Source organism: Mandrillus leucophaeus, unplaced genomic scaffold, assembly GCF_000951045.1.
Source record: "Mandrillus leucophaeus isolate KB7577 unplaced genomic scaffold, Mleu.le_1.0 Scaffold371, whole genome shotgun sequence".
Lineage (NCBI taxonomy): Eukaryota > Metazoa > Chordata > Mammalia > Primates > Cercopithecidae > Mandrillus > Mandrillus leucophaeus.
The window spans coordinates 1376300-1402526 of record NW_012103932.1 but is presented as its reverse complement, the minus strand read 5'-3'; the positions used below and the strand labels follow the sequence as shown (position 1 = coordinate 1402526).

General features: G+C 51.0%; 2 protein-coding genes and 1 pseudogene across 3 annotated transcripts in view; 2 read left to right on the top strand and 1 right to left on the bottom strand.

Moving 5' to 3' along the window:
- SLC45A4 (solute carrier family 45, member 4) overlaps positions 1-4948 on the top strand; it is a 47733-nt gene extending 42785 nt beyond the window's left edge. Inside the window, 2 exon segments of the mRNA XM_011990152.1 lie at positions 441-510; positions 513-4948. Coding sequence (XP_011845542.1) covers positions 441-510; positions 513-565 — 123 coding nt within the window. The 3' untranslated portion in view covers positions 566-4948.
- LOC105546850 lies at positions 3975-4957 on the top strand (annotated as a pseudogene). The gene has a single exon (XR_001007150.1). The product of XR_001007150.1 is annotated as an uncharacterized LOC105546850 (transcript).
- A 10833-nt stretch (positions 4958-15790) lies between these two features.
- Positions 15791-26227, bottom strand: part of DENND3 (DENN/MADD domain containing 3) — a 97921-nt gene continuing 87484 nt past the window's right edge. Inside the window, exons 16-21 of the mRNA XM_011990151.1 lie at positions 24984-25123; positions 20837-20997; positions 19617-19750; positions 17589-17707; positions 17375-17512; positions 15791-16006 (exon numbers count right to left, since the gene is read on the bottom strand). Coding sequence (XP_011845541.1) covers positions 15806-16006; positions 17375-17512; positions 17589-17707; positions 19617-19750; positions 20837-20997; positions 24984-25123 — 893 coding nt within the window. The 3' untranslated portion in view covers positions 15791-15805. The remainder of the gene's footprint in view (positions 16007-17374; positions 17513-17588; positions 17708-19616; positions 19751-20836; positions 20998-24983; positions 25124-26227) is intronic.

The window sequence follows — 26227 nt, the reverse complement described above, 5'->3', positions numbered from 1 at the left end:
TGGGGCCAGGCCACAGGCGGGAGCAGAGACACCGCGGAACCCTGCAGCTGCTGTGGCAGACCCGGCAGTGCGGGCCAGAACCCCTCCGCCCCCATAGCCACGATTCAGCAGTCGTAGCGTAGGTTTGAGCTACTAGGCAAAAATACCACACTAACCACTTTTTCGATAATTAAAAAAATCATTTGAAATATTTTTTTTAATTGAAAAAGATCTTTTAATTTCAGCTCTTTTATTCTGCAGGTATATTATTCTGCATGTTTTAAAATTATATAAAACATTTATATAGACAATAAGCAATTTAGAAAAAATAAGATTTTGCATTTCTAAAATTACAATTGAAAACAAAATCTGACATTCTCTGCTACGTCTTATCTGAATGGTTCAGATAATGGTAGTGTAGCCAGTGACTAAAGTATTTTTACCAAATTTCCTCTCTGTAGACGCCTGCAGGTATTGACGTCTGTCAGGTCTCGTCATGTTGGCTGGTGCCGCAGCTGTTGGAGAGTCTTTTTCTTATGATTATTTTAGAAAAAAAATTTTCTTTTCCGCAATGTGGTTTTCTTAGAAGAACAGCATGTCTTTTCCTCAGCGAGTTTGACACATTGTGCCCAGGGCAGCCCTGTCCTTGGGCAGCGGCCGCACACCAAAGCTGGGAGGAGGCTGGTCCGGGAGGCCTGGGCAGAAGACAGTGATTCGCAGGGGCGGCTCCCAGCCACCGTGCCCAGGGATGGGATGGGCACCACCTGGGGGCGGAGCGTGAGCCCCAGACGGGCTCCTGCGTGTGCGCGCGAGTGTCTGCGCCCAGCCACGGGACGCCGCTGGTCCCATCTGAAGGACTCTGTTAGGAGGCCAGGTTGCCCCTCCAGACCCCTCCGAACATCGGGGAAGGAAACGTTGACTTTCACTGCACTTTGATGCGTCTCTAAACCATTTGCTGGGGATTCCTGAGAGCAGAGCTCCCGGTGGGCCCTGCCTCCCCCGCCGCAAGGCTACCTCGGGCGTGTGGATGTGCGAGGGCCTCCCCGCTTGTGAAGGGGACATGCGTGCTGGAACCTGTCAGAACTCCATGCCTTCCTCGCCTGCTCACCTGTTCGACGCTGGAATCAGGACAGGTGCAAAGGGAAGCGTACGTCTGGGACAGCGAAGGCCCGTGTCACTGGAGGGTTCCGCACAGTCGTTCTGGTTTCAGCAAATAAGCAAAACTCGAGCAAGTACTGCAGCTATTTGGAAATGTTTTCCAAACCACAGTCTCTTTAGAACTAAGCCGTTTCTGCTCTTCTGATTTGAAACGGTCAGTGTAAGCTTACTGAGATCAGGAGACAGAGGCCCCGCACATCACACGGATAAAGTCAGACAGTTGTAATACTTTTGCTGCCTCAAGTTGTTTTTTAAATAAAGTACTTTGAAATGCATGAGAATCATGCTGCAATATAATCATTCTAGAGCAAATATATATATACACACATATATATATATTTCAAGATGAAGCTAAAGCAGTTTTGGAATAAATTACTTGAATTTTCTGTGTATTTAGAGGAACGACTGTTTAATGTACTTGATGGGCCTCTGGTCTTGCCATGTCTCCTGCCGCTGGTGGCACTTTGTAGATTGTGTGTTTGTGTCCGGGTGGCAGTTGGGTGCCTGCTCACACGTGGTGTGTCCGCCAGGCCACGGTGTCCCAGGATCGCAGAGGACTGACTTCAAGAACATTTTCTGTATGTGTGGAAACTTGAGAATGGCCTTGTGAATCTCGTGCTTGGACAGGGCGAGTCCGACTACTGAAAGTGCTGCCAGCTTTGCTGCGAGCCCTCCGGCCAGCGGGAGCCCCGTGGGCTGGGCACTCTGGCCCTTCTTCTCTGGGGGACGGCACCCCTGGCTTCCTCACCTCGGCCGGGCGTCTGTGGCAGCTCACTCTATGCAACTTGATCCTCTAGTGGCTTTAAGACTGTAGGTCCCCTCTCTCAGACCTGGCTGTGCTTGTCAGGACCTCGAGGCGCAGCCCCCGTCGTAGCTGGTTTCTCCAGCTTCTCATCCTGACGACTGTAAAACAGATGGTGGCAAGAGAGCAGCAGACATGGGTGGCAACGGCCTGACCCGAGTCAAGATCCGACCCAAACCACACCAAACATGGGTTCAGCCGGGGGCCGCCCCTTGCCCAAGGCTTCCCACCCTCATCTGAAGGCCCAGGGACCGGCTCCAGGGCTCACCAAAGCCGATTCCTCGCCAGCTGGGAGTGCAGAAATCTCGGCCTGGCTGCGACTTGAGTTTGAGGAGGAAGAGGGGCTTCGCAACCCCCGTCTGAACAGTGTGTGAACCCTTGAGATCCCAGCCTCGGCTAATCTGAAGTAAGGATAACAAAGGCCATTCAGTGCCCTGCGCATGACCTTGCCACAGTCGCTGCCAGAGTATGAACGCGCTGGAAGCCAGGGTCAGCCAGGGACAGGCGTGACTGTCAGGTGCTCCTCGGTGACAGGAGTCAGTGGCCGCACACTTTGTAGACTCGTCAAGTTATCAGCCCTTCAGGTGTTTGCAAGCAAAGCCCTCCTTAGTGTGCAGGTCAGTGTGCGGACCCCAAATGTGGGCACCGTGGGGGCTGGGGTCCGGGGTCAGTAGTGTCGGTTTCTGGAGCTGCCTTCCTGGGAGGCAGGCACGGGTGACCAGGGCCCTCGCAGTGCGTGTGGGCCCGGCCTGGTCACAGCGAGGACCAGATCGCCGCATCCTTTAGCCTCAACCCCTCCCTTGCACTGAGATTATTTCCAGATTGCACTCACTTGAACCTGTCCGTGTCGTCACCTTGTGTCTTAAGGGAAGCCGAGAAGGGCAGGTGGGCTGGCTGTCTTGTCCGCAACGCGCCATTGTGCCCGCAGCTTGTGTTGGTCAGGCTGCCGCTCAGGTGTCTGTGGCTTCTAACCTTGTACCTCAGATAGATGCAGTACCAAGGCGGGGCTGGGGACACTGGTCAATGTCAAAGGGGAGGTGCTCTGGCTGGCAGCCTTGCCCCAGAGGAAGAGGAGGCCGTGCAGGTGCCACTTGGGGAAGGTGGCCAGCTATCCAGTGCTGAGGACGCAGCTGGAGTATGGCTCATGGCACCCTTGGGGTTTGGGCTGTGCAGGCTGGTGTCCCAGGTGCCTCTGCGCGCTGGCTGGAGTGTCAGGCAGGGTGTTGGTGCGTCGAGTCTTGTGCGATGCGCACAGACCGGTTACCAAACTAGGAGAACGTTGGTCTCGTTTGTGGTGGTTTATGTTCCCTATACAAGTCAGCTAAGTAAAAAATCTTTTAACGAGCTTCCCCTTAACACACGGCAGAAGTTTCCAGGTGCCGGAATGCGAGCTGGTGGGAAGGGGCAGAGGCTGTGAGCTCCCGGCTGGGCCGGTCTTCCTGTGACCCCTTTCCCAGGTCTGTCGACAGACTGGCATCATGACGTCCCTGGCGGCTGAAGAGCTAGCTTTGGAGTGTTGTTTTTCTCACTCCCAGGCAGGCGTCTTAGCTAGAATCATCCGACCTGCCACTGAACATGCCAGCGCCGTGTGCTGTCTCTTGGATACCTGTCCTTGAAAACTTCAGGCCCCTGGGAGAAGCACTCCGTCCAGTCCTGTCCCCTGGGGGGAGGCAGGGCCGCTGAGCCCTCCTCAGATGGTTAGTGGCTTCCAGCAGCTCTCAGGAGTGTATCCTGAAGGCCCCAGGTGTGGAGGACTTGGTCTGTGACCATCTAGAACCCCAGAGCTGAACAGGAAGCCGTCCTTGCAGCAACAAGAGGGGTGGAAGGGGTGCTGCGGGCTGCCCTCGGCTCTCCCACCTCTGGGGCGGTGATGTTCAGGTGATCGTTTGAAAAATACTCAAAGATACCAACTCTTCCTTTCTATGGCTAATGGTTTGTGCAGCCACCAGCGATGGCGGCCCCTATTAGAGACCCAGTTTGTAAAACACCAAATACTGCTGCTGTCCACACTAGACATTAACCGGCTTCAGAAAAGATGGACACCTTTTCCCACGCTGTTTCGCTTCTGCCTCAACTTTGGTCCAGCTTTAGCCACCACACAGCGTGCGAGGGACTGCTGCTGCGGAATCGGCCTCATCTGTCCCTCCGCCTCCCACCAGCACATGCCGCTTCTGAGAGACACCAGCTCCCTGCCTCCAAGCCTGCTACCACAGGCCTGTCGTGAGGGACCCCCGCTTCCGAGAGCTCCTGGGGGGGGGTTCTGCCCTTCACCACCTGGGAGAGGTGTCAGTTCAGTTCCGGGTTGAAGAGGCCCGTGCACACAGCATGTTGGGGACCCAGCCTAAAGTTCTTGTCACCTCCTCATGCAAAGCCAGCCATCACTCTCCGGCCAGATCCCCCAAACCTCAAGGTGGCCCCTTGACCAGCCCCTCCTTGGGGCCTCCAGGAGGACTGAGCACCCCTCCCAGCGGCATCCCCTTGCCCTCCACAGGGCTGCCAGGGGCACGTCGCAGGGGCACCGTGGACTGAAACCAGCCCCTGGTGACAGAACGACCCGTTTGTTGGAAATGCCTCGTTGCCAGAGGAACTCCCCAGGCATCTCGGAATGAAACTATTTAGTTCCATTGTGAACTGGCCACAGGACAGCTTTTTATCAACTTATTAAGTTGGAGCACTATAATAGCTCTTGCTGATTTAGCAATGGTATAAGTGTGTGTTAAACACATAATGTTACATTTTATGAGGAGGTCGTAAGGAAGGGTCGTATCACTCTTTTCTATTAGTTGGGTGACAGTGGCCTCATGTTTGTGTCTGTGTGTACACAGAGCCCTTGGGTTCTGCTCTGTTTCTTTGCCAGGCGAATGTTTGTGGCATGCGCTGCTGTCCACGCCCCTCTGTCCTGCACAGGGTTCAGCTGTGCAGTGCCCTGATTTCTTCCATGCACAGAGAACCTCCTTGCGTCTGTTTCTCTGTTCCTCTGTGGCTGACTCAATAAACTTTTTCCCTCTGACATGATGATGTGGGTGTGTCTGTCACTTCCCTATGGTCTCCTGCCTTCTGCCTTCCTGGAGCCTAATGGGTCTAGTAGGCTGAGGCCTGCAGAGAGGAGCTGGGCCCAAGTATGACAGCATTTGTTCCCCAGAGACCCTGTCAGCTCACAAACCTGGGGCCTGTCCCTGCAACCCACGCACAGGCCCCCTCAGCCGTAGCCCCTCCATGGGTGCTCCTTGTGCCTGGAGGTATGAGGGGTCTTGGCTCAGGCAGGGTTGAGGCCTAGGCCTTCTGCAGGCCTGTTCTGGTGGAGTCAGGATGGGGCCCGCGGTCTACCTCTGCTGAAGGGTTCCTGACTGTCTCTGAAGCCAGTGTGGTAAGGAGGCAGCCTGTTTGCTGTTGCTGCCAGCAGGAGTGGCCATGCTGGGCTGAGGACGGGGTGCCCGGTGTGTGCGGCTGGCTTTGGCACCCCAGGGGGCATAACGGGGTCCTGGGGCGGCGGGAAGAGCGCTCCATTGACCTCCCTACAGGCAGAGTGAGTCATCTCTGTCCTCTGGCACCTCACTGAGGGTTGTGGCTGGCAGTTGGCAGTGAAGGAAATGAAAGGGAGGGGACTTGCCCCAGGTTACCCGGCAGCTGGGGTTTGAATCCGGAAGCGAGTTTTCTTCAATGGCTCTTCTGATTTGTGGGGCATGGAAGGGGTCCCAGCAGGGCGGGGGGTGTGGGGTAGAAGGGATCTGCTTAGGCTAGGGAGAAAGGGAGGAGGGACTTTGATAGTTGGGGGGTGTCACCCCAGGGCTCCTGGATGGGACCTGTGCAGTTGGGGGCCCACGGAAGCCAGGAGCCTCCGGACCTGGGGACAAGTCCCAACTGGGCCACTCTGGCGCTGTTACCTGGGCGCCCTGCTGCAAAACGCAGGCTGATCGCCCTGTCGTGGGGACTAAAGGGATGGCCGCCGTCCTTCGGCCAGATGGGAGTGGGGCGGAGAGCCAAGGCCACCCAGACTCCGCAGCCAAGACCCCATTTGCCCTCTGGGACTCCGCTTGCCCTCTGGGACTTTGCCCGGGACCCTGCCCGACGCCGCCGTGGCTGATGAGAGCCCACGGCGTCCCCCGTCGTCCTCCCGGTAAGCGCAGCCCCGCCCTATCCCGCCCCACCGTCCCTGGCAGGGAGGGGCCGCGGAAGCCTCCGCCCACCATGGCACGCCCCGCGCCCCCAGAAGTGGGGCTGGGCTTTGGGAACACAGGTGGAGGCTCACGGCCGCGGAGGGCGGCAGGACCCAAAATCCAGGCGCTTCTCTCCCAGGTGGAGGAGGCAGCCAGCGAGAACAGCTTCCTGCAGGGGACGCCCGGCCACCGCACCACTGTGGCCACGGAGACGCTCCCCGCCGGGGCGGGCCTGGAGCAGTGGGAGCCCGAGACACCGGGAGCCCCGCACCCCTGTGGCCGCCCGGGGCCCAGTGCCTGTGGGCAGGGAGGTGGAATAGGCACCCCACGAGGACCCCCGCCCCCGGGTCGTGGGCAGCCATGACGGCGGGGCAGGGGCCAGGGGCGTGTGTTTCTCCGCCCCCCTAGCTGCCTCACCCAGCGCGGGAGCCTGGCCCGCCTGAGCGAGCACCAGACCTGCACCCCGCCAACGCGCCCCCGAGCGACCAGGCTAGGAGCGGACGCCCGGCGCTGCGCCCCTTTCCTGGCCTTTCCCCAGGATGCTCACCAAGGATGAGCCCTGTGTGCCCAACGGCCATCACAGGGCAAGAAGAAGTCGCCAAGACAGAGAATCGGTGCCCCAGGCCTCCCAACCCGCAGTCTTTTTGTTTGTGTGTGTATGTTTGTTTGTTTGTTTGTTTTTGAGACGGTGTCTCACTTTGTCGCCCAGGCTGGAGAGCAATGGTACAATCTCAGGTGACAGCAACCTCCGCTTCCCAGGTTCAAGCGATTCTCCCGCCTCAGCCTCCCAAGTAGCTGGGATTACTGGCGCCTGCACCCGGCTAATTTTTGTACGTTTAGTAGAGATGGGGTTTCACTATTTTGGCCAGGCTGGGCTCGAACTCCTGACCTCAAATGATCAGCTTGCCTCAACACTTGGTCTCCCAAAGTGCTGGGATTACAGGCATCTTTGTTTGTCTCCACACTACTGTCAATTTTTTTTTTTTTAATGAAATTTGGACCACTATGCAGAGTTTTGCAATCTACATTTTTTATTGTTTAGCAAAATATCTTAAACTTTCCTTGTTCCTGCATGTAGACCAACTGCATTCTTTAATAGCTGTTAGCATTCTAGGGTATTACTTTTCTTTTTTCTTTTTTTTTCTTTGAGACAGGGTCTCCCTCTGTTACCCAGGCTGGAGTGCCTAAGCTTGATCATGGCTCACTGAAGCATCCTGGGCTCTGGCCATCTTCCTGCCTCAGCCTCCTGAGTAGCTGGGACTGAAGGTGCACACCACCATGCCCTGCTTTTTTTTTTTTTTTTTTTGTAGAAATAGGGTTTCCCTATGTTGCCTGGGCTGGTCTTGAACTCCTGGGCTCAAGCAGTCCTCCTGCCTTGCTCGGCCTCCCAAAGTTCTGGGATTACAGGTATGAGCCATTTGTTTGCCCATTTTTAAATTGAGCTGTTCATCTTGTTATTGATTTGTAAAAACTCTTTATATATTTTGGATAAAAATTATTTGTCAGATACAGTATTGCAAATATTTTCTTTTTTCCTTAATGATATATTTTGATAAAGTCTAATTTATCAGTTTTTTCTTTAGTGTTTAGCTTTTTTTGTGTGTGCTTTCTAGAAAAATCTTTGCACCAAGGTGGCAAGGATATGCTTGTTTCTAGAGCTTCTAGCTTTACAGTTAGGTCAGTGAGCCACCTTGAGTTAAATTATGTGTAGTGAGATAAGTGTTGAGCTGCTTCCCTTTTCCATACATTTATCCAGTTGTTGCAGCACCATTTGCTGAGCAGACTTTCGTTACTGAATTGTCTTGGAATTTTTGTTTTGTACAGTCAACTGACTTTATGCTTGTGCATCTAGACCCTACATTTTGTTCCATTGGTTTAATTATCTATATTTATGTCAAATCCTACCCTATTTTAATTACTATAGCTTTTTGGTAAAGCATAAAGGTATACCAGGCTTCTAGCTTGAGCCATTCCACCTGGCTTGATCTTCTTTTTGAAGGTTATCTTAAATATTCTACTTTGCATTTCCATATATATTATAATCAAATTCGCAACTTCTTTTTTAAAAATTATGTTACCATTTTGATTGGGATTAAATTGAATCTATCAGGGCAATTTGGAGATAACTAACATCTTTAAAGTATTTAATCTCCCAGTCCATGAAAATGGTATATCTTTTATTTTGGTCTTTAACATTTTCTCTGAGCAATGTTTTTGAGTTTTCAGTCTTTTATATCATTCATTAAATTTATTTCTACTGAATGTGTTCTTTTATGTTACTGTATTTTAAAAGTTTACAAGTTGTTTTCTGTTAGAATATAGTAATGCAATGATTGTATATTGACCTTGTATCCAGTACCTTATAGAAAAAAACTAGAAAAATATTCTAGTTTTTAAAATAGATTCTTTAGGATTTATATAAATGGTCTTGCTGTCTTCTAATAAAGACGGCTTTGCCTCTTCCAGTACAATCATCTTTTTTTTGCCCCTCATGTTCTGCTGAACCAGTACAATCTTTATGCCTTTTTTTCCCCCTATTGCCCTGGCTAGTATCTCTAGTACAATGTTAATAGTAAGGGAGAAAGTGAATATCCCTGCCTTGTTCCCATTCTTAGGGGGAAGGCAATTAGTCTTTCACCATTAAGTATGATGCTTGTTGTAGGTTTCTTGTAAATGCCCTTTATCAATTTGAGGAAGTTCCTTTTTTCTGCATCTATCGAGATGATCGTTGCTCTTCTCCATTGTTCTACTGATATGTTAAGTTACATTGATTGAATTTTGAATGTTAAATTCACCTTGCATTTTGCAACCCCACTTGGTCATGATATATTAACCTTTAAAAATATTGCTGGATTTGATCTGCTAATATTTTGTTTAAGAAAGTTGCATCTGTGGTTTGGTTTTGTTTTGTTTTGTTTTTGAGACAGAGTTTCACTCTTGTTGCCCACGCTGGAGTGCAATGGCACAATCTTAGCTCACTGCAACCTTTGCCTCCCAGGTTCAAGCAGTTCTCCTGCCTCAGCCTCCCGACTAGCTGGGATTACAGGCATGCACCACCACGCCCAGCTAATTTTTTTTGTATTTTTAGTAGAGATGGGGCTTCTCCATGTTGGTCAGGCTAGTCTCAAACTCCTAACCTCAGGTGATCTGCCCACCTTGGCCTCCCAAAGTGCTGGGATTACAGGCGTGAACCACCGTGTCTGGCCCTTTTGTTGTTGTTGTTTAATTGAAGTTTTTGAGGAACAGGTTGGTTACATGGATAAGTTCCTTGGTGGTGATTTGAGATTTTTGTGTACCATCACCTGAGCAGTGTACACTGTACCCAATGTGTAATCTTTCATTCCTTGCCCCTGTCTCACCATTCCCCTCTGAGTCCCTAAAGTCCATTGTATCATTCTCATGCCTTTGCATCCTCATAGCTTAGCTCCCACATATCAGTGAGAACATATGATGTTCTCCATTCTTAGAATAATGGTCTCCAATTCTATCCAGGTTGCTGTGGATACCATTACTTCATTCCTTTTTATGGCTGAGTAGTATTCCATGATGTAAATACACCACATTTTCTTTATCCACTCGCTGATTGATGGGCATTTGGGCTAGTTCCATATTTTTGCAATTGCGAATTGTGCCGCTATAAATATGCACATACAAGTGACTTTTTCATATCATGACTTATTTGCCTCTGGGTAGATACCCAAGGAATTTTGCATCTATATTTCTGATGGAAATTGATCTATAATTTTACTTTCCTTTAAGATCTTTGTCAACTATAGGTTCATGCTGGTCTCCTAACATGAGTTTGGAAGGGTTCTCTCCTCTTCTGTTCTTCTGAAAGGGTTTCTGTAAATTCTATTATACCATACTTAAGGGTTTATTAGAATTAACTAGTGAAAGCAATTCAGCCTAGAGAGCTCGTCTTTCTGGGAGATGTCTTCTTTCTGGGAGATTTTTGACTACAAACCAATTGCCTTTATAGACGTAAGACTCCTCAGATTTTATTCCTCTTTGTGTTGGTTTCATGAAGTTATTTTTAAGAAATTTGCATATTTTATCTAAACTAGTTATTCATAATATCTTTGTGACGTATGTAAGATTTGCATCCCATTTCATTCCTGATATTGGAGTGAAATTCGTGCATGGGTGTGTTTTTCTTGATCAGCCTTGATAGGGGTTATCAATTAGAGAACCAACTTTTGCCTTTGCTGATTGTGTTCCCTTTCATTGAGTTTTGGTTTTTATTACTACCTTCCTTTACTTATTTTATTTAAATATGCATTTGTTTTCTACATTCTTATGATTAAAATTTAGATAGCTGATTTGAAACTTTTCTGCTAATAGAGGCATTTAAAGTTATAATTGTTCTCCTTAGCTACGTCTCATACATTTTGGTTTTTAATTTTCTTTAAAAATGAAGAGAGAGCATCTCCCTGTGTTGCCCAGGCTGGTCTCGAACTCCTGGGCTCAAGGGATCCTCCTGCCTTGGTCTCCCAAAGTGCTAGGATTATAGGCATGCACCACGATACCCGGCCTGCATCCCACACATTCTGATATATTGTGTTTTCACTATCATTCAGTTCAAAATATTTTCTAATTTCCTTTGTGTTTCTTCTTTGACTGATGGGTTATTTTGAAGTATGTTGTTTAATTTCCCAACAAAATTTTAATTTTGGGATTTTTAGGTATATTATCACTGTTGATATCCCATTCCATTTCTGTGTCGTCAGAGAACATAGTCTGTAATATTTAAATCTTCAAATTTATTTTATAGCGTGTGATCCAGCCTGATGAACGTTCCCTGTGCACATGAAAAGAATGGATATTCTCCTGTTGTTGGCTGTAGTGTTCTACGTCAGGTCAGGCTGGTTGACAGTGTTGCTAAATCTATATCCTTGCTAATTTTTTATTGACTTTTTCTATCAATTTCTGAGAGAAGAGTGTTAAAACCTCTATGATTGTGGATTTTGTCTATTTTCTCCTGTAGTTCTACCATGCTTGCTTCATAACTCTTAAATCTCTATTACTAGTTAATTCATCTTCTTGATGAATTGACCTTATTATCATTATGTTTTCCCTGTTTGTTTCTTGTAGTATACCAAGAGGTATGTTTTGTCTGATAGTAATATAACCATACCAGCTTTTTAATACTTACTGTTGGCATAGTAAAACTTTTTCTTTTTCTTTGTTTTCAGACAGGGTCTCACTCTGTCACCCAGGCTGAGTGCAGTGACATGATCACAGTTCACTGCAGCATTGACCTCCCAGGCTCAAGCGATCCTCCCACCTCAGCCCCGTGAGTAGGTGGGCTACAGGTCCACACCACCACATCTGGCTAATTTTTTAATGTTTTTATAGAGATGGGGGTCTCACTGTGTTACCCAGGCTGGTCCTGAATTCCTGGGCCCAAGTGATCCTCCTGCCTCAGCTTCCCAAAGTGCTAAGATTATAGGTGTGAGCCACCACATCCAGCCTAAAACTTTTTTCATCCTTCTACTCTTACCTCATTTGTGTTTTTATATTTAAAGTGAGTCACTTATAGACAACTTATAGTTCGGTTTCCTTTTAGATCTAGTTTGACAGCCTCTGCCTTTTAATTGGAGTATTGCATCCATTTACACTTAATGTAATTATCATTATGGTTAGGTGGAAGTCTACCATCTTGCTACTTATTTTCTACTTGTCACATCTGGCTTTTTGTTCCTCTGTCACTGCTTTCCTGTCTTTTTTGGTAAATCTTTTTTAATATTTAATTTTGTAGCCATCCCTGTGGGGATGTCAGTGATGCTCAGGCCCCACTACCTGCACCACTGTCCTACTGCATCTCCTTTGAGCCTCCTGTCAACCTCTGCACACAGGGCCTCAGCCCCTAGCCCCGGATGCCTACCACTAGACCCAGCAGAACCGTAGCAGTGGTTTGCTGGCCCAGCACCTAAAGCCGCAGAATATGCCCCCTTGGCCCTCAGGGAAAGATGCAGAGCTAGTGCGACTTACTCTTCTCCACCACCAAAGTAAGGTGAGTTTACCCCCTCCCTCATCCCAGGATCCTCCCTGAATGGGCCAGGGGCTAACACATCTCAGGACCACCAGCCTCAGCCCCTCCCAGTGCCTTGTTAAAGGTGAGAGCACTGGTGGAAAGAAAGGCTGCACGCCAGGGCAAGAGCAGCTTCTGAGGGCCTCCCGAAGGCCAGCCCTGCCTTCTTGGAGGGAGGAGTATATGCCCCCAACCTCCGCTTTGCTCTTAGTACTTGGGCCACAGTATCCTGGGTGTAAAATGGGGGTGATCCTCTCCATGCCACAGGGTCCTGAGGGTCATACACAACCGTGCCCCTAAAGCCCCTGGCACAACACCTGACTGGGGCACACGGGCAACACACCGGCAACAAACAGGAGCTGGGAGAGTTTCCTGTGGCTGCCAGAACAAACACCGCAAACAGGCGTGGCGGTGGGGGTCATGCACCTGACATTTATTTTCTCACCGTTCTGGAGGCCAGAAGTCTGAGATCCAGGGGCCGGTAGGGCCACACCCACTCTGAAGGCTCCGGGGGAAGCAGCGTCCTGGCCTCTTCCAGCTCCCCATGGCTCCAGGCTCCTGGGCTTGTGGCTGCATCGCTCCTGCCTCTGCCGGTCTTCACGTGGCCTCTCCTTATGTGTCTTTTCCTCTCCTCCTTAGGACATTTGTCGCTGGATTTAGGGCCCGCCCAGAATCCAGGAGGGGCTCATCTTCAGATCCTTAATTACATCTGCAAAGACCCTTTATCTAGGTAAGGTCAGATTCACAGGTCCCGGGGGTCAGGACATGGACATATGTTTTTGAGGGCGCCATTCAACCCGCAACAGGAGCCATCGCATTCTCATTTCTCCTCCCTTAATGTTTTCACGGGCCCAGCACACAGGCCAGGATGGAGCATTCTTTGAGATGTTCCTGGGAGCCCAGCAACAGACTGGGTGTTCAGTGTGCCCCCGTCGGTCTCCATGTGGGCCCTGCAAGAAGGAACACCCCTGTTTTACAGGGGATTCAGGGCTTGTGGCCAGATCTGCAGCTAGGCCTGGATAGATCTGCAGCTAGGCCTCCCAACTGGCCCCAGTGCATCTGCCGTGCCCGTGACCCCAGGCTGTGTCTCTAAGAATCCACCAAGGTTCCAGGGCAGATCACTGCAGAGCTCCTCGCAGTCCTATGCACGCCTCGGCTCACACTGCAGCTCAGCGGCAGCAACGCAGGCGACAGAAGCCAGCCCTGTGTCTGTGAGCCTCTGCCTTGCCTTCTGGGGGATGGCACAGTATTGCTCCAAGACATGCAGACAGCTGTGGACAGCAGAGACAGTGAGGCAACCCTGCCGCACTCTCCAACCATGCCCTCCTCAGCCATGCGGAGAAAGCACCCCTTCATCTGTGCAAGCAATCCTCAAGAAGTAGGCAAAATTCACGCACTTTTACTTCAGATGTTACAGTCACATCCAATGCTAAGGGCTGTCCTTTGAAAACAGCTGATGTACACACATCTTCCAAGAACAAATCATGGAAATGTTACCAGGTGATTGTCTCCACAACCTCTGCCTCAGTGATGGGGACTTGGGGTGAGCTTTTGGTTGGCGTTGTGAACAGTGCCCGCTCCCTAAAGCAAGCTTTCTTTTCTGTTGTTTGAAATACGGCAGGAGAACTTAAATTCTATTAAAATATTTCCAGTTCAAGAGAAATACTTTTTTGCCCCAATTTAATTCAGGTTTCTAAAGCAGAGGCAGGGACAGCATCACAGTCTGTTGAATGAATTCCGGCTCATTTGGGGCCTTTCCATGACAAATCGCTCCTAATGGAATCTCTCCGAAGCACAGGGAAAAACATCGAAGGCATCAGAGTGCCCTTTCCATTTCAGTAAACACTGGCCGGGATTCTGTTTGCATCACACAGAATCGACGTGGAACCCAGGCCTGCCCAGCACATATTCTCCCTGGCCAGCACCTCGTTCACGTCTGTTTTCTCTTTTATATGAGTGACCATTTCCTAAAACGCAACACCCTGTCAAGTAAGATCTTGGAAATTATCACCATGGAGAAAACACCTGAAGAATCTGCATTAAAATAACGTGACCGGTGCCTAGAGTGAGGAAGGAGCCCGTTCAGAATGGTCCTGGGTCATTTTCAAGACCTTCCCCCAGTCACTGTTGGGTGAAGTGAGGAAGCTGGACATCAGTGTTTATTAAACCAGATTTATTCTCCACAAGCTGAAGATACCTGAGGTTACATGAGGACTGGCATTAAATAATGTATACATGTATTTCTGACAGGCTTTTATCATGAGGATTCCTGTATTTACAGAAGCAAAACCCAACCTCTCCCCAGCTAGAAAGTGGAAAGCTGTTCCCGCTGCAGGCGCAGCCTTGCGGGAGGATGAGGCCACACGGTTCTGCTCCGCCCACATTCTCAGACCGCCCCAAGGAGTTAGTGGCTACGCAAAGCTGAGCCTTGTGGGAAAACCTGGTCCATGGTGTGGACTCTCCAAAATGCAGACCCAACCAGAGACTAGGCCCAGCTTTCCATCTGGAGGCACTGCAGAGTTTCTGAAAGTGGCCCATCCCAGGAGCCTGGCAAACACCCCCAGAGACCCTCAGGATGAGCCAGCTCTGGGGCTGCGTCTTGGGAAGCCAGGGCTCCATGGCCCAGCTTGTGGATGGGTGCCCAGGGGGCAGGCCCCACGCCCTCAGCACGTGCTGAGATGCTCCCTCCAGCTCCAACAACCACACCAGAACCTTCCATAGAACATTTAAGTAATGAAATCTCAACATTACAGTAAAAAGGTGCAAAGGGTCTCTTTTGCAAATATTTCTGTACAGCTAAGATCTTGCTGAGTTCAGTAAAGCATCTTGCACGTACACATGTGCAGTGCGCACGCGAGTTCCGGGAAACTGAACGGCACACTGCAAGACGAGATCATACATGATGGTATTTTCCTGTTGATCCCGTGTAGTTTCCTGAGCATTGTATTTTAGATGGAACTTTTTCTGGTCTGTGATCTTTGGTAGAAAAAAGGTCTCTAGGATTATTATAAAAATTTTACATTTACTAAAAAGAAAAGGAAAAAAGACAGCTTGCCTCAGCTGGCCCAACCCCTGTCCCAAACACCTGATCCCAGGGTGGTCCCCTCCATCTGAGTAGGCCCTGTCCACCTTCTCTGATGGGAGAGAGACTACAGTGGTTACCTGAACCACCCTTCTCCCAGGCCTCTCTGGAGGTCCCGGGGCCCCCGGCTCACTGTCATGTGCCCAGCCCAGTGTTCCTCGGTGACTCATAAGGACTGGGTGAGTGAATGAATGAAGTAAGGAAAGGTAAAACCAGAGACGTGAGGGCCACGGGTCACCTGTGACTCGGCCAAGCTGCTTGCTTCAGTGCCAGCCCCTGGTTGTGGATTCCAGAACTTTCTAGGCAACACACAAAGTAACCTCCCAGCAGAGGTTATCACAAACAAGATGCAGCTGCCCGCCTGAGACACACCCCAACAGGAAACACCCTTGGTGCAGTCTAACCGGGGTGCCCGAAGGCCTGAGAGAAGGTGCGTGGCCATGGGTCTTGCGGCTGGCCACACGGTAAGCGGGCTCCACGCCGAGCCTGGGCTGCCCTGTCCCGCCACTCCTCTGGGCTTCTGATCCTGGCGGGCTCTAGGGGGCAGCCTGTCCCCACACATAGGGCACGGTTCCACTCGGCAGGCTCAGCCATGTTTACTCCCCTTTCCAAATGGCGATCTTCCCCTCCTCCCTGCCCGACCCACTCAGCACGTATCTGTCCTCGGCCGAGCACAGTGTCCTCACGGTGTCCGTGTGCGCCACCAGCTCCTTCTCCACGGTCTTCCTCTCCGCATCAATCACGTAGATTTTCCCCCTGGGTATTCCCTGCCACAGCCCTCGGCTGCCCACCCAGACCTGCCAGGGAGACACAGGAGTGGTCAGTGGGGAAAGAAGCCCCTCCCAGGCATGCCAGGGCTTTGCCTGGCTACCCGGAATGGACGCGTGTGCCTCCAAATCTACGGCCTTCCTGGAGAGGGGCTCTGCCGCCTGAGGGTCAGGGCCACCTGGCAGGTGCAGAGGACCTTTCTCAGGCTTAGAACTTAATGGCCAAGGGGCCTCTAGGGAACAAGACTGCACTGCATGCTAGAAAGGTGCTGGGGGGTGCATCTTAAGTGTTCTCACCAAACAAAAAACGCCACCTGTGTGACGTGACAGATATGGTAATTAGCTTGTGATTGTTTCACAATGTATATCGAAATATCACCTTGTATACCTTAGATATATATAATTTTGTCAATTATATCCCAATTAAGTTATGGGGGAAAATGCTAAATGAATTCCCCTCTCCCGCCCCCGCCCCACCATGTCTCAGACTTGCTCGGGGCCTGGAAGTCCAGCTTTCCTTCCAATTTCTCCCTTTTCAGATGAGAATGTCTAGCCTCTGCCTGGCCCAGCCTTGTATTTTGGGAAGAGATGACTGTTTCTAGCTGCGCAGGTTCACCGTGGAAGAGAGGTTAGTTCTGCCCCAGGTGGGACCCGCCCACAGCTCACCCACATCGGAGGGCACTGGCTTCACTTGGAGATCTGGGGCTCAGAACTGATGCTGGCATGGGCTAGGACTTCGGGGGATGCAGTGACGGAGGGGGTGTATTTTGCATGTGGGACAGATGTGGATTTGGGGGGCCAGAGGGCAGACTCTAATGGGTTGAACGGTGTCCCCCCAAATCCATGTCCTCCCTGAACCTCAGAATGTGAGCTTCTTTGGAAACAGTCTGCAGATAGTTCAGATGTGGTTAATCCAGTATGACCAGCATCCCCATAAGAGACACACACACGGAGAGAGAGCGCCGTGTGGCGCAGGCACAGATTAGAGTGCCACGTCCACAGTCAGGGCACGCCAAGGATGGCGGCCACACGAGCGGGTGGCGGAGAGAAGGGCCTGGAGTGCACGCTCCCCCCGAGCCCCCAAGGGAAGCAGCTCTGGTGACACCTTGGTTTTGGACCTCCGGCCTCGAGAACTGTGAGAAAATTAAATTCTGTCATTTGAAGCCATCCAGTTTGGGGGAATGCACTGTGGAGTGCTTGGACCACACCATGAAACCAGCACATGGTGACCTGTGGGCCCGCTGGTGCCAACCCTGCGCGTGCCTATTAGGAGGGGGGCCTGAGAGGCTAAGGCAGGAGGGCACGAGGGCGTGAGGCTGGCTCTCGGGAGCATGGGGACGCGGTCAGGGCAAGTGAGACCTGGAGAGGATGCAGGGGGTGGCGGGCCCTCTACCCTACCTGCTTCTTCACCCGGATCATGCAGATGATCTCAGAGCAGTCCTTGAGGGGCACCCTCTGCGGGGGCTGGGCCAGGTCCTTCAGGCTCCAGATGTAAACCTCGCTGCGTCCTGCACAGGCCGCCCACAGCTGCTCCTGCTAAAACACAGGGCACAGTGTGGGCTGTGGGCCCCGGGCCACGCGCATGCTAGGCCCACAGCCCCTGCTGGGATACCTCGGGAAGGAGCTGGAAGGCCAGGAAGGAGGTACTGATGTCTTTGAAGTGCTCCTCAATCTTCAATTCTTGACAGAGGAATCCATTCGTTGTCATGACCATGATGCTGTTACCTGTGCCTGCGGAAGGAAGGCGCTAGGATGGGGCTAGGAAGCGCCATTGGCAATGTAAGAGGCCAGCACCAGAGCCGGGCCCACTGCTCTTTCCAGCGTGGTGACAGGGGGATCGCCATGTGCCACATGGCACCTGAGGTGCGCACGGGTGAGGTCTACCAGGAAAAAATGCAAGATAGAAACCTGGGTCTTTAAGAAGAAATGAAGGTCACCAGAAAAGGTAAGTATGTGGGCAATTTCTTAATTTTTCTTAATTTTCTTGAAAGATCATTGACTGCTTAAGCAAAAAATTGTAAAGAATATATTATTGGGATTACCACAGTTGACACTGTTGTAAACTTCTTACCCTATCTGTGAAGCAGTATCAGAGTTAGTTAAGGAGGAGGGTGATCGGTTAAGGTTGCATATTGCAATTCTTAGAGCAACCACTGAAAAATAAAACAAAAGATAATGCTTAAAAACAATAAGATTAAATTGAACATAAAAATATTCAATACAAAAGAGGGCAAGAAAGGAAGACAAAACAAACAACAGATGAGGTGAAGAAGGACAATTGCTGGCTTGCACCCAACCACGTTGCTACTGGCCCTGAAAGCGAGCGGAACAGTGGGCAGGGGCCTGCATGGGCACTGTTCCAGAGGAGGCGTCGGTGGGCACCGGGCACATGACAGAGTGCTCAGCACCATCAGCCATGAGGGAGCCACAAATCCAAACCACAGGACACCACTTCACGCCCGCTGGGATGGTGTCAGTAAAAACAGGTGAGAACCAGTTTGGGTGAGGATGTGTAGAAACGAAGCCTGAGACTGCTGGTGGGGTGGAAGCTGATGCCGCCACTTCAGAAAACAGTCTGACAGTTTTTCAAACAGTTAAGCAGAGTTAACCCAGTGCCCACTTGGGGCAGGGGAAGGATGAGCAAGTTGTTCCATAGGCACACAATGGAATATGACCCTGCAAGAAGGAACGAGCTATTGATACTGATACTCAGAACGTCAGCGATGAATACCGTAAACATTCTGCTGACTGAATAAAGCCAGATACAGAAGAAGGCATACTGTAGAGTCCATTTATAGAAAGTTCTGTAAAAATCAAAGTCAGAGTGACAGAACTAAGAGCACTTGTATCCCTGGAATGGGAGCATGGCCTGGAAAGGGGCACAGACGCTTTCAGCTGTGATGGTAATGCTGCATATCTTGACTTGTTTCATGGTTATGTAGTTTAGATGTTTGTCAAAACACAACAAACTGAGCAGTTTTTGGCAGGCTTTACTATATGTGAAACATGCTTCCATTACAAAGAAGAAAATGTATTTCCAGCCGTCACTCATGTAATCTGGCACACGCCGAGGAAGACCTCAAAGTGCAGGCAACTTCCGTGCTCTGGGGTGTCCAGAAATGCAGACACAGCCGCCAGGCAAAGCACCTGCTCCTCCCATCACCCCCTGGCAAAATGCCCAGTCTGGGTCCACGGAGAGTCCCAGGCTGCAGCTCTGTGCCAAGCGGCCGAGGGTAACAGGGCACGGGCTTGCCAGCTGCCCCAGGTGTGGAGACATGACGCACACAGAGGCCTCCCAAGAGGAGCAGCCGTGACTCTGGGGGACACCTGGGCCAGCTTCAACCCCAGAGCAGGGCACAGCGAAAGCCAAGGTGAGGGGCAGGAGAGCAGTGGTGCATCCGGGCAAGGCAGGTGTCCCATCAGCCACCGGGTGGAAAAGCTGAGGGAGGCCTGGGGAACCTGCAGGAGCAGCAGTGCAGGTGGAGTAAAGGTTTCTGTGGCCACAGAAAGGGAACCCAAGTTTAAAATAAAGACTGGAAAGGCGTGAAGCAAAGGAAGGAGGCTTTCTGCTCTCGTTCAGCATCCTTTTCCCAGAGCAGGGAGGTAGGCTGCCCGCTCTGAGGGCAGGGGCCGGACTTACAGCACCACAGGCAGCCGCCGTGCAGTCTGATGGACGTGAGGCCGCCGCTCGACAGCTGGAAGCGGCTGGTCACCTGCAGTGTGCTCACATTCCACGCCAGCACTGTGCCGTCCATGCTGCATGAGTACACCTCGCTGGGGGCACAAAACACACACCCACACACCTTTAACTCGGGCCCTTGAAAACACTGCGCAAGTTTTAACCCAGGGAAGAACCAAGTCGCCATGAGAGAAAATGTGCTCAACATGGATAACCTGCAAACATGATAATAACGTGCAAACATACTGTGAATGCGGCCACAGCCAGGCTTGGCTCAAATGTAACTGACTCGGCAGAAAAAGACGGGTTTCTCGGGACATCCACCTCTCCCACTACTGCAAACCGCAGGCTTAGTGAGGTGTTGGTCATAGAACCACAACATGACCATGAACTGAAATGGAACCTCGTCACAAGGGACCAGGGAGCCAGCACGCTCCTCAGAGCTCTCAGGTGACATGGGTTGGCTGCAGGTGCAGGTGCAGGTGGCTGTGGGGCGGGGCTGGGCTCGAGCCTGCACCCTGAGCCACCCTTGCACCTCCTGAGCCAGCTTTGTTTCCAGGCTAGCACCTCCCTTCCCACCCCAGCAGGGCCTGACACAGGCACCCCTGACACTGAGTCAGGGGAAAAAGGAGTGGGGAGTGCAGCCCCTCCCCCAGGGCTGGGGCTGCCTGGACCAAATGGGCAGCCTTGAGCACCTTCCCCACCACGGGCCTCTGCTTGAGGAGACCCCACCTCCTCCTCCCATCTCCCTAGATGCCCACTGTGTCCACTGCTGCTCCCACTGTGGGACACGGCAACAAACCGGCAGCCCAAGGCCAACACTGAGCACGCAGGCGATTCCCAGGCGAGTCCAGGCTTCTGACACCATGGCTGGTGCTCCTCTGGGAGGCTGTGCCCTCTCGGGGCTGCCCCAGGCCACCATGCCCACAGCAAGCTCAGCAGGAAGGCCAGGTGTGGAGCCTTCATCACCACGCTTGGCCCCCGATGGTCTCATGGGTTCTCCGCACCCGTGAGCAGAAGCGGACGGAGGACACCACCCAGCTTTCCTCGTTCCAGATCCACTTCACTCTGTACGCCCTGCCTGGCCCCTGTGGGCATGAGCCTTGGAAGCCCTACCCGCTGTACCCTCTGCCCACCCATGAGCCAAACAATCCCTTCTCCCCAGCAGAGCCCACCCGCACCTGGGTGCCCTCTGTCCGTCCTGCACAATCAAGTCCGTGACACTGGAGCAGTGGTCTGTGAGCTGCTTGTTGCAGGACATGCTGTGGACGTTGATGATGTAGATGACGGAGTCTTCTGAGCCAACCCACACCTGGTTCTGGTCGGCCATCACCATGCAGTTCTAATGGGAGGCCACGGGAATGTGAGAAATCAGTCAGTCTCGATACTGGTGAAGTCATATTCTATACATTTACTGCAAATGCTGAATTAGCAGATATGGAGCCACTGCTCCTAGGGGGCACGCCGGCTCAGGGTCCTGGGAGCCTCTGGCCCTGACATTCTCATCCACCCGTCAGTGCCTAACCTTGTTCTCTGCGTGCTCTGTTTACAGACACCTCATTGACTATGTATGGTTGACTCATTAACACGGAACCCACGGCTGCCAGCACTATCACTGCGGCCTGAACCAAGCTCATCTCACACATGCATTTTCTCTGCAAGACACGCCAACGCCTCCTTGTGCTTAGGGAGCTCGATGCTTGAGGCTATCTGAAATGGCAAAATCACCAACAAAAAGCAAAAACACGTGAAAACCGTGGCACCAGTCAGGCCAAGGAAAGGACACCCATTGGCCCAGAAAATACACATTGGGCGACTCAAGTTTCTCCCCACTCTGTGCACATGCATGTCTGTGGATCGCCAAGAAAATGCCACGAGTATGTGTTTTGGGAGTTACAAGTAAATATTAGCAGGTAGTCGAATTTGCAAATACAGACTCTAAACGATGAGATCAATTATATATGAACGAGCAGAACTGGCAGTGCCCCCAGGGTCTAGAGGGTGTGCTCAGGGTTTCTGGCTAAGCAAAGTCAACACAATGATTGCGTTTGGACTTTTTGAAATCAGAATTTTTTAAATTTAAATTTTAATTTTAATTTTTTGAAACAGGATCTCACTCTGTCACCCAAGCTGGAGTGCAGTGACATGATCATGGCTCACTGCAGCCTCAGCCTCCGGGGCTCAAGTGATTCTCCCGCTTCAGCCCCCCGAGTAGCCGGGACTAGAGTCATGCGCCACCACGCCTGGCTAATGTTTGGCATTTTTAGTAGACATGGTGTTTCCCCATGTTGCCCAGGCTGGTCTCCAACTCCTGGATTCAAGCAATCTTCCTGCTTCGGCCCCGCAGAGTGCTGGGATTATAGGCGCGAGCCACTGCGCCCAGGCTTGACATGCTTATAACTAAGAATGAGCTGAAAAAAATTAAATTTAGAAAAATAATTTCCCTAATTTTTCCTTTTTTTTTTGTTTCATCTAAAGCATTACTAGACTTTTGTCAATATTTTTACTGTATCATGGATCTTATTTATCATCTGAGACTCATGATTTGAATACGAGGGGAAATGACTTAGCAATCTCTCATTACCTTGCTAACATGTAAAGTTTGCTATTCCGGTATCTCAGAGTGGTCCCACCCTCTTGGTGGTATGTACTTGAATTCACAGTATTTGTTTTATAGCAGTTTTGCAAGCACATACTGTACCATGGATTGCCACATTATTTTTAGACAAGGGAGCACAGCCATCAAAATTGATACCACGGCCGAGTGTAGCGGCTCACACCTGTAATCCCAGCACTTTGGGGGTCCGAGGCAGGAGGATTGCTTGAGCCCAGGAGTTTGAGACCAGCCTAAGCAGCATGGTGAAACCCACCTCTACTCAAAATACAAAAATTAGCCAGCTGTGGTGGTGCACACCTATAACCCCAGCTATTCGAGAGGCTGAGGCGGGGGGATCGCTTAAGCCAGGAGGTCCGGGCTGCAGTGGGCAGTGACTGCACCACTACACTCCAACCATGGGCAATGCGAGTGAGACCCTGTGAAAAAAAAAAAAGATACCAACCAATGCCTAGTATATACTTAGGTATATACTCCATTGGAGTGTTCTTTTCACATTAAACATGGGGAAAAAAAATAAATCCTATCATGCTCGAGGAATAAGGCATGAGCGTTTCTCGGCAGATCCCATGATGCGGTGGCTGCTTGGAGGGTGAACCCACTGGATAGGAGGACAGTATAGATGCGAAAATATTTTGAAAAGTATAAAATGCAATTTAAATGTGATAATCATCTGCAAATCTGTGAGCAAGAACAGAAGAAACATGGACAAAGGGCGCGTAGCCCACGGTGCGGGGGAGTGTGGGGCCGCAGAGCATGGGGAGCTACTCGGCGGCCTCTCGGGCAACAGGGAAGTGCACACAGATCTGCAGGGAGGGGCAGCTCCAGCTCTGACAAGCAAACAGGGAAAATCCCCAAGAAATGATAGTCTGGAGGCAGGAGGGGCCGCTGGAGGCCTGGAGGGATGAGCAGGGCCGGAATCCCAGCTTCCACACTCAGGATACCACGGTCATGGAAGAGGCGACACCATGGCACTGCCAAGGACACATTACTAAAAATGTATTAACAGTTGTACTTGTTTTAAAATTATCAGAAACAATTCAAACTTGCTTTAAATCGGGGGTATGCAATCTTTTAGCTTCCCTGAGCCACACTGGAAGAAGAATTGTCTTGGGCCACACATAAAATACACTCACATTAACGATCGCTGATGAGCTAAAAGGAAAAAGATTGCCAAAAAAACTTATCATGTTTTAAGAACGTTTACGAATTTGTGTTGGGCCTCATTCAAAGCCTTCCTGGGCCACGTGCAGCCTGCAGGCCACAGGTTGGACAAGCTTGCTCTAAATGAAAGGCCCAATGTGTGACGAGTGGACACTTGAGTTTTGCTGGGCCCTCGTCTCTGCCACCTGGCACATGGGGACAGGATAACACTCAAGTCACTGCAGAGGCAGTTGTCTCCCCTTTTGGTCCAAAAGAGACCCAGTAACCACTGTGCCACCAGGAAACACCAGGGTTCCCAGGAAACTCTGCAGGTTCATTTTAAGACCCTGGTCCATGGGAATCTTAGTGCTGTACGGGATGGAAGACACCGTTCCCAGCCTGGGCAACATGGCAAAACCTCATCTCTACAAAAAATACAAAATTAGCCAGGCATGGTGGCGGGCACCTGTAGTCCCAGCTACTCAGGAGACTGAGGTGGGAGGATCACTTGAGCCCAGAAGGTCGAGGCTGCAGTGAGCCGTGGTTGAACCACTGCACTCCAGCCTGAGCAACAGAGCAAGATCCTGTCTCAAAAAAGAAAAAAAAAGGAAATTGTTCCCAAAGGGTCATGTGAGGTCCCTAATAAGCAGGCAGAGACCACAATGGCTCCACTTCACAGAACTGACATCTATTTTTTTATTATTATTATTGTTTGTTTGAGACAGGGTATGGCTCTGTCACCCAGGCTAGAGTGCAGTGGTGCAATCCTGGCTCACTGCAGCCTCGACCTCCTGGGCTCAAGCGATCCTTCCGCCTCAGCTTCCCAAGTAACTGGGACCACAGCACGTTCCACCATGCCCGGCTAATTTTTGTAAAGATGGGATCTCACTCTGTTGCCCAGGCTGGTCTCAAACTCCTGGGCTCAAGGCAATCCACCCACCTCAGCCTCCCAAAGTGCTGAGATTACAGGTGTGAGCCCCTGCAATCTACCTTTATTTATTTATTTATTTATTTTTGAGACGGAGTCTTGCTCTGTCACCCAAGCTGGAGTGTAGCAGCCCGATTTCGGCTCACTGCAAGCTCCGCCTCCCGGGTTCACGCCATTCTCCTGCCTCAGCCTCTTGAGTAGCTGGGACTACAGGCGCCCACCACCATGCCTGGCTAATTTTTTGTATTTTTTAGTAGAGACAGGGTTTCACCGTGTTAGCCAGGATGGTCTTGATCTCCTGACCTCGTGATCTGCCCACCTCGGCCTTCCAAAGTGCTGGGATTACAGGCGTGAGCCACCGCGCCCGGCCGAAATCTATTTTTAGATGGGGGCCTGAAATCTACTTTTAGATGAGAAAGTCAAAGCCATTATCTTCTCCTTCAATAAGGACATGTAAGTAGAAGGTTGGAACAAGCTTACATTTAATTTAAAAACTCTAGGTAAAAGTTAAGACTCCTGTTTAGAGAAACTGAGTGATGCTGTGGAATAGTTTGTATTCTCCTGTCGAATATGGATGAACACACTCAGGTTTCAGAAATCACGTGAATCCAGAGGCTTCTTTCCTGACACTTCATGTACTCACCACTTTTGCAGTGCCCACTTTAAAGGAGTGCTGGTGGATGGTCCAGGAAGAAGCATCGAACACAGTCACCTTGCCATCGCTCAGAGCACACCATAACTTGGGGCGAGCATCTTCAACTTTTTCGGCTGGGTCCAGATGCCCTAAAGAAGAGAGAGCAGCCCAAAACTGTTCGGAGGGAACGCTTTTGCTGTAGCACCAGGTGACTGGTGCCATTACTCAGGTGTCTCTTGGACCCGCCTAAGCGCCAGGCCCATGTTAGGTGCTGGACATACAAAGATGTGCCTAGGCAGAGGCTGCCCTGCCCTCTGGGGCTCAGAATCAGAGGGGGCAGCTGGCTGGTGGGGGGGCCACACAGACAGGGGCAGAGCCACAGGCGGACACAGAGCCGAATGCCCGCGAGCTTTGCTAAGCCAGGAGCTGCCGGCTGAGTGACATTCACTAGAGAAAACAGCCAGGCAGAGGGAACCGGAAGAGGAGCAGGTGGGCACAGAGGGAGGGAGGCAGGGAGGGCGGGCAGCTGGAGAGATGGCGGCAGGGGCCATGGCGCCCCCCTCACCCTCGCATGCTGCGGGCTCCACATCCTTCTCAACACTTGGTGGTGTCCATCTTTTTAATTTTGGCCATTCTAAGGGTGTGGAGCTTTTGGCTTTTAAATTGTGCTTTAAGTGCATTTCTCTAATTGCTAATGAGCCTGATGGCTTTAACTAGCCATCCCCATGCCCTCCTGTGGGAAATGTCTGTGTCTCATTCTCCCTAGTTTGTAACTGTTATTATTATTTTTGCTTTATTTATTTATTTATTTATTTTTTTTTTTTTTTTTGAGACGGAGTCTCGTTCTGTCGCCCAGGCTGGAGTGCAGTGGCTGGATCTCAGCTCACTGCAAGCTCTGCCTCCCGGGTTTATGCCATTCTCCTGCCTCAGCCTCCCTAGTAGCTGGCACTACAGGCGCCCGCCACCTCGCCCAGGTAGTTTTTGTATTTTTTTTTTTTTTTAGTAGAGACAGGGTTTCACCGTGTTAGCCATGATGGTCTCAATCTCCTGACCTCGTGATCTGCCCGTCTCGGCCTCCCAAAGTGCTGGGATTACAGGCTTGAGCCACCGTGCCCGGCCTATTTATTTATTTTTTTAATAGACGAGGTCTTGCCATGTTGCCCAGGCTGGAATGTAGCAGCATTCACAGGTGCGATCACAGCAAACCACAGGCTCCGACTCCAGGGCTCCGGCCACCCTCCCGCCTCGCTGGG